The sequence below is a fragment of the Mesoplodon mirus genome (assembly GCF_964341445.2).
Source record: "Mesoplodon mirus genome assembly, chromosome: 15".
Taxonomy (NCBI): domain Eukaryota; kingdom Metazoa; phylum Chordata; class Mammalia; order Artiodactyla; family Ziphiidae; genus Mesoplodon; species Mesoplodon mirus.
In genome coordinates, this window is record NC_138991.1 from 59302564 (window position 1) to 59308808 (window position 6245).

At 48.5% G+C, this 6245-nt stretch overlaps 1 protein-coding gene across 1 annotated transcript; it reads right to left on the bottom strand.

Annotated features, from left to right (window-relative positions):
• Positions 1 to 1962: 1962 nt before the first annotated feature.
• On the bottom strand, positions 1963 to 2835 carry LOC309816827 (GSK-3-binding protein FRAT2-like). The gene has a single exon (XM_082644607.1). The coding sequence runs from the start codon at positions 2737 to 2739 to the stop codon at positions 2047 to 2049; it is 693 nt and encodes a 230-aa protein (XP_082500733.1). The 5' UTR covers positions 2740 to 2835; the 3' UTR covers positions 1963 to 2046.
• Positions 2836 to 6245: the final 3410 nt, after the last annotated feature.

A 6245-nucleotide genomic window follows, 5' to 3' on the forward strand; every position in this document is an offset into this window, starting at 1 on the left:
TAATTTTACGTCTGGCTCCTTTCATTTAAAATATTTTGCCCAAGGTTCTTCTATGTTATAGCTGGGATAAGTACTTCATTCCTTTCAAAGAACATTATCAAGAGAGTAAGAAGACAATCCATAGGATTGGAGAAAATATTTGCAAATCATATAACTGATAAGGATCTAGTATCCAAAATATACAAAGAACTCTTATGACTTAACAACAAAAAGACAAACAAGCCAATTTAAAAAAATGGGCAAAAGACTTAGATGGATATCTCTCCAAAGAAGACATACAAATGGCCAACAAGTACATGAAAAGATGCTCAATGTCATGAGTCATCAGGGAAACGCAGATCAAGCCTTTCTTTTAGTAATTCCTCACAACTTGTATTTATTGATATGTCATTCTTTTTTTTTTTTTTTTTTTTTTTTTTTCCAAAACAAAAACCAAATTTATTCAGCAGACACTTTTAATTAAGAAATCCTATAAATCAGGACCACCACAATTTCAGACACTCCGGTGCGAAGTGTACGTCAATAGCTACATCTGGAGGATGAACAAGCCATTGAATCTTTTTAAAAAATTAGTTTAGCTCCTTTAAAGTTTGGGGGTGGCACCTTACTTAAAGCACCGTCAAGTTTCATACGGGTAAAGCCTGCGGTTTCTCCTCTTGGAGAGTCCCATTTAAAAAACGGTTTCGGTCACTCACAAAGAGCTGGTGGCAGAAGGAAACTGAGGGGTGAAGACCCACGAAAGCTCAGGCCTATGGCTCCACAGAGGGCCAGAACAGAGCAGAAAAACAGCCGGGGTCTCATCCATGCAGTGAAGACATCAGAAAGGGTGGAATAAGAAAGGCCAGCTGGGGGCCTCCCTGGTGGCGCAGTGGTTGAGAGTCCGCCTGCCGATGCAGGGGATGCGGGTTCGTGCCCCGGTCTGGGAGGATCCCATATGCCGCGGAGCGGCTGGGCCCGTGAGCCATGGCCGCTGGGCCTGCGCGTCCGGAGCCTGTGCTCCGCAACGGGAGAGGCCACAACAGTGAGAGGCCCGCATACCGCAAAAAGAAAAAAAAAAAAAAAAAAAGAAAGGCCAGCTGGGAGGACAGGAGAGAGACATAAGACATTGTTTATGCCTGTTTCTGAGAAAGCTCATGGCATGGCCAAGAGTGGCCTCACAGGAGGAGGAGGAGTTCTGGACAGAAGGAGAGCACAGAGAAAAACTAACTCTCCTTGCACAGCCCTCTCCACCTGTGTGTCCTCTGGAGACGCTAGGAGGTGGCGAAGCACAGACAGGGCTCTTCTTGGAGCAAGAGAAAGAAAAGACACAGCGGTCAGTTAGCTCTCCCAGGAAGCCCACAACCTTCCGACCAAGCACACCGTGACCTTGAAACACAGGTGGCAAGGTCAAGTCATTTAAAAGTCCACATCCACCTCGACCCACCTTCAAAATTCTCCACCTCCCTACCCCCGACAACTGGAGCTCACATCTCCCACCTCGACCAGTCACCGATGAGGTGCGAGAAAGGGGGCGGGCGATGCCAACCCACCCACCACCAAGCTTTTACATTCTTCTTCCCTCCGGAATTTCTTTGCACAGCAATTGTAGCACCATTTTCACTAAGTTCCTCCACCGGAAAATAAAATGTATTCGTGTCATCAGTTTTCAAGTATTCTTACAAAGCCCTCGCGATTCTCGCCCCTTGGAGCCGTATCTTTAAACAATCCAAGCACACGACACCCCCAAGGGTTAAGTCAGGTACAAGTTGATGCAAATAGCTGCCATAGTTCTCCCAGTTTTATCCCAGGTTCCTGTCCCCGAGGTGGCCGGGGAAATTCTCACGCGACACGGACGCGCCTTGGCCCGTGCATTTCTCCACGCTCAAGTTTTCGCCGACAGCCTCGCCGGGGCGGGTAACTTCTCGGCTTGAGGTCTCCCCACGCGCCTCCTTGCAGCCTAGGCGGTCGCTCCCAGGACGGCAACGGCGGCTTCAGCTCAAGGTTGGGGAAGGGACAGGACGCCGTTGGGTCCCCGCAACGGCTTCTTCCTCCTCCAGGGGCCCTGGGTCAGTGCAAGGCGCCGGAGGGCTGAAGGGCGACAGGGTCCGGTCGGCTGCGGCTGCCCCCGGGTCCGGGGGGTGCCGCGGGGCCCGTGGCTGCCACCGCGGCGACGGCTCGCTGGAGCCTCCGCACGGCCTCCTTGATGAGGTTCCCCGAGAGCACCAGCTGCTGCAGAAGCCTGTGCGGGTCGTCGTCGTTGGCGCGCGCCCCGGCTGGGGGCCATCGTCGCTGTTGCAGGCGGCGGGAGGCGACAGCGCCCCGCAGCCATCCTCGCCGGCACGGCCCGGGCAGCGCGCTGGGGCTTGCAGCGAGCTCGGCCACAAAGTAGGGCGCAGCCCGGCCCCGCACCCGGCCGCGGTCCCCGAGGGCGCAGCGCAGGGCCCCCGGGGGCGCCGGACCCCCAGTCTCGGCCGAGGCGGGCGGCAGAAGCAACGGCAGAGCCGGGGCTCGGGCCTTGTCCGCCCGCACCACGGCCGGGGGTCGCGGGGGCTGCAGTGGCGGCCCCGGGGGCGCACACGGGGAGGCAGGGCGGTCCTGCGCCGCGTCCAGCTGCAGCGTCTCGCCGATCTGGGCCACCAGTCGGTCCACCTCGCCCGAGCCGCCCAGAGTCACCGACTGTTCCAGCAGGAGGAAGCTGTCCTCCTCCTCCTCCTCCTCTTCCTCGCCGGCTTCCTCTTCCTCCTCCCTCCGGCACGGCATGGCCCCTCGCGCGGGCACCCGGAGCTCTGCGGGAGTCGCCGGCGGCTCGGCTGCCCCCGGGGCTCGGTGGGCCGCGGCGGAGCCGGGCGCGGTGCTGAGGCCGAAGCCGGAGCCGGGGCGGACGCGGAAGCCGGAGCCCGCCAGGCACTCTCGCCGCGCGCCAGCAGCCGCGGGAGCCGAAATCGATATGTCATTCTTTAATCAATACCTGTGTCCTCCACTAGACTGAGGGTTCCAAAAGGACTGGAACTGTATATCTATTTATTATTGCAATCCTAGCACAGTGACACATGATAAGCCTTCAATAAATATTTGTTGAGTAAACAAAGAGATGGACCAGGAGAAACAAAGAACTTTCAGAGATCAAAAGAGAACAATGTCAACTCTTTCAAATTAGGGAAATACTACAGATAGTTTATAGACACATTTCTGTACAAGGGAAACAGCAGTTGTCCTCTGACCTCCTCTCCTAGATCTCCAGACCGTGAGAACTCATGATATTGTTGTTTTCATTGTCATTGATAGCAGTGTTGAGCTACCCTGTGTTTATTGATTACTGTAAGGCATTGCACTAGAGGCCAAGCATATGATGATCAATTAATAAAGACGTGGCTTGGGACTTGCCTGGTGGCACAGTGGTTAGGAGTATGCCTGCCAATGCAGGGGACATGGGTTTGAACCCTGGTCCGGGAAGGTCCCACATGCCAGGGAGCATCTAAGCCCATGTGCCACAACCACTGAGCCTGTGTTGTAGAGCCTGTGAACCACAACTACTGAGCCCACATGCCACAACTACTGAAGCCCACATGCCTAGAGCCCATGCTCCACAACAAAGAGAAGCCACCAAAACGAGAAGCCTGTGCACCACAACAAAGAATAGCCCCCACTCACTGCAGCTAGAGAAAGCCTGCACACAGCAACAAAGACCCAGTGCAGCCAAAAGTTTAAAAAAAAAAAAAGTCGTGGCTTAAGCTTTACATAAACTCTTTACCACAGATCTCACTCTTGGTTTGCCTGTGAAGGAACTAGGCTCAGAAGATCCTTTAAATAAGTGATTCAGACACAGGGTCTGTGGGATGCCATTGCCAGGCTGGGTCTTCCACCTCCAGATCACTACCTGAGTATCTTTCCCTGCAGTTACTTGAGTTGGCTCCATCTTCTCCCTGCCCTTCTCTTTAAGGTGAAGACCTGGAGGAGATAATTCCTATTACAGTCCTTGGGGGATTTTCCAAAACGTAAATGGAAAGACAGTCTGATGACAAGATTCCTCATGAAGAGAAGGAAGACTGTGCATAAAATATGCCATGAGCAAAGACAAGGAAACAAGACTGCAGATGCATCTGTGGTTCCAGGAATTCAGAAGCCCTCCTGTGTCTGACTGGGAGACACATAAGGAAATCATCACAATACAATGTGGCAATCAAGCCATGTGGCTGACAGGATCTTGGTGCTCCAGCCGGGTGTCAGGCCTGTGTCTCTGAGGTGGGAGAGTTGAGTTAGGACATTGGTCCACTAGAGACCTCCAGGCTCCATGTAATATCAAATGGCCAAAGCTCTCCCAGAGATTCCTATCTCAACACTAAGACCCAGCTCCACTCAATGACCAGCAAGCTACAGTGCTGGACACCCCATGCTAAACAACTAGCAAGACAGGAACACAACCCCACCTATTAGTAGAGAGGCTGCCTAAAATCATAATAAGGTCACAGACAACCCAAAACACACCACGGGATGTGGTACTGCCCACCAGAAAGACAAGATCCAGCCTCATCCACCAGAACACAGGCACCAATCCCCTCCACCAGGAAGCCTACACAACAACTGAACCAACCTTAGCCATTGGAGGCAGACACCAAAAACAAAGGGAACTATGAACCTGCAGCCTGTGCAAAGGAGACCCCAAACACCATAAGTTAAGCTTTACAAACAAATGAAGAGGAAATAGGCAGTCTACCTGAAAAAAAAAAACTCAGAGTAATGATAATAAAGATGATCCAAAATCTTGGAAACAGAATGGAGAAAATACAAGAAACATTTAACAAGGACCTAGAAGAACTAAAGAGCAAACAAACAATGAAGAACAACACAATAAATGAAATTAAAAATTCTCTAGAAGGAATCAATAACAGAATAACTGAGGCAGAAGAACGGATAAGTGACCTGGAAGATAAAATAGTGGAATTAACTACCGCAGAGCAGAATAAAGAAAAAAGAATGAAAAGAATTGAGGACAGTCTCAGAGACCTCTGGGACAACATTAAAGAAACCAACATTCAAATTATAGGGGTCCCAGAAGAAGAAGAGAAAAAGAAAGGGACTGAGAAAATATTTGAAGAAATTATAGTTGAAAACTTCCCTAATATGGGAAAGGAAATACTCAATCAACTCCAGGAAGCACAGAGAGTCCCATACAGGATAAATCCAAGGAGAAACATGACAAGACACATATTAATCAAACTATCAAAAATTAAATACAAAGAAAAAATATTAAAAGCAGCAAGGGAAGAACAACAAATAACACACAAGGGAATCCCCATAAGGTTAACAGCTGATCTTTCATCAGAAACTCCACAAGCCAGAAGGGAGTGGCAGGACATATTTAAAATGATGAAAGGGAAAAACCTACAACCAAGATTACCCTACCCAGCAAGGATTTCATTCAGATTCGACAGAGAAATTAAAACCTTTACAGACAAGCAAAAGCTAAGAGAATTCAGCACCACCAAACCAGCTTTACAACAAATGCTAAAGGAACTTCTCTAGGCAGGAAACACGAGAGAAGGGAAAACCTACAATAACAAACCCAAAACAATTAAGAAAATTATAATAGGAACATACATATCGATAACTACCTTAAATGTAAATGGATTAAATGCTCCAATCAAAAGACATAGACTGGCTGAATGGATACAGAAACAAGACCTGTATATATGCTGTCTACAAGAGACCTATTTCAGACCTGGGGACACATACAGACTGAAAGTGAGGGGATGGAAAAAGATATTCCATGCAAATGGAAATCAAAAGAAAGCTGGAGTAGCAATTCCCATATCAGACAAAATTGACTTTAAAATAAAGACTATTACAAGAGACAAAGGACACTACATAATGATCAAGGGATCAATCCAAGGAGAAGATATGACAATTATAAATATTTGTGCACCTAATATAGGAGCACCTCAATACATAAGGCAAATGCTAACAGGGGAAATCGACAGTAACACAATCATAGTAGGGGACTTTAACACTCCACTTTCACCAATGGACAGATCATCCAAAATGAAAATAAATAAGGAAACACAAGCTTTAAATGACACATTAGACCAGATGGTTTTAATTTATATTTATAGGAAATTCCATCCAAAAACAACAGAATACACTTTCTTCTCAAGTGCACATGAAACATTCTCCAGGATAGATCATATCTTGGGACACAAATTAAGCCTTGGTAAATTTAAGAAAATTGAAACCATATCAAGCATCTATTCCAACAACAATGCTATGAG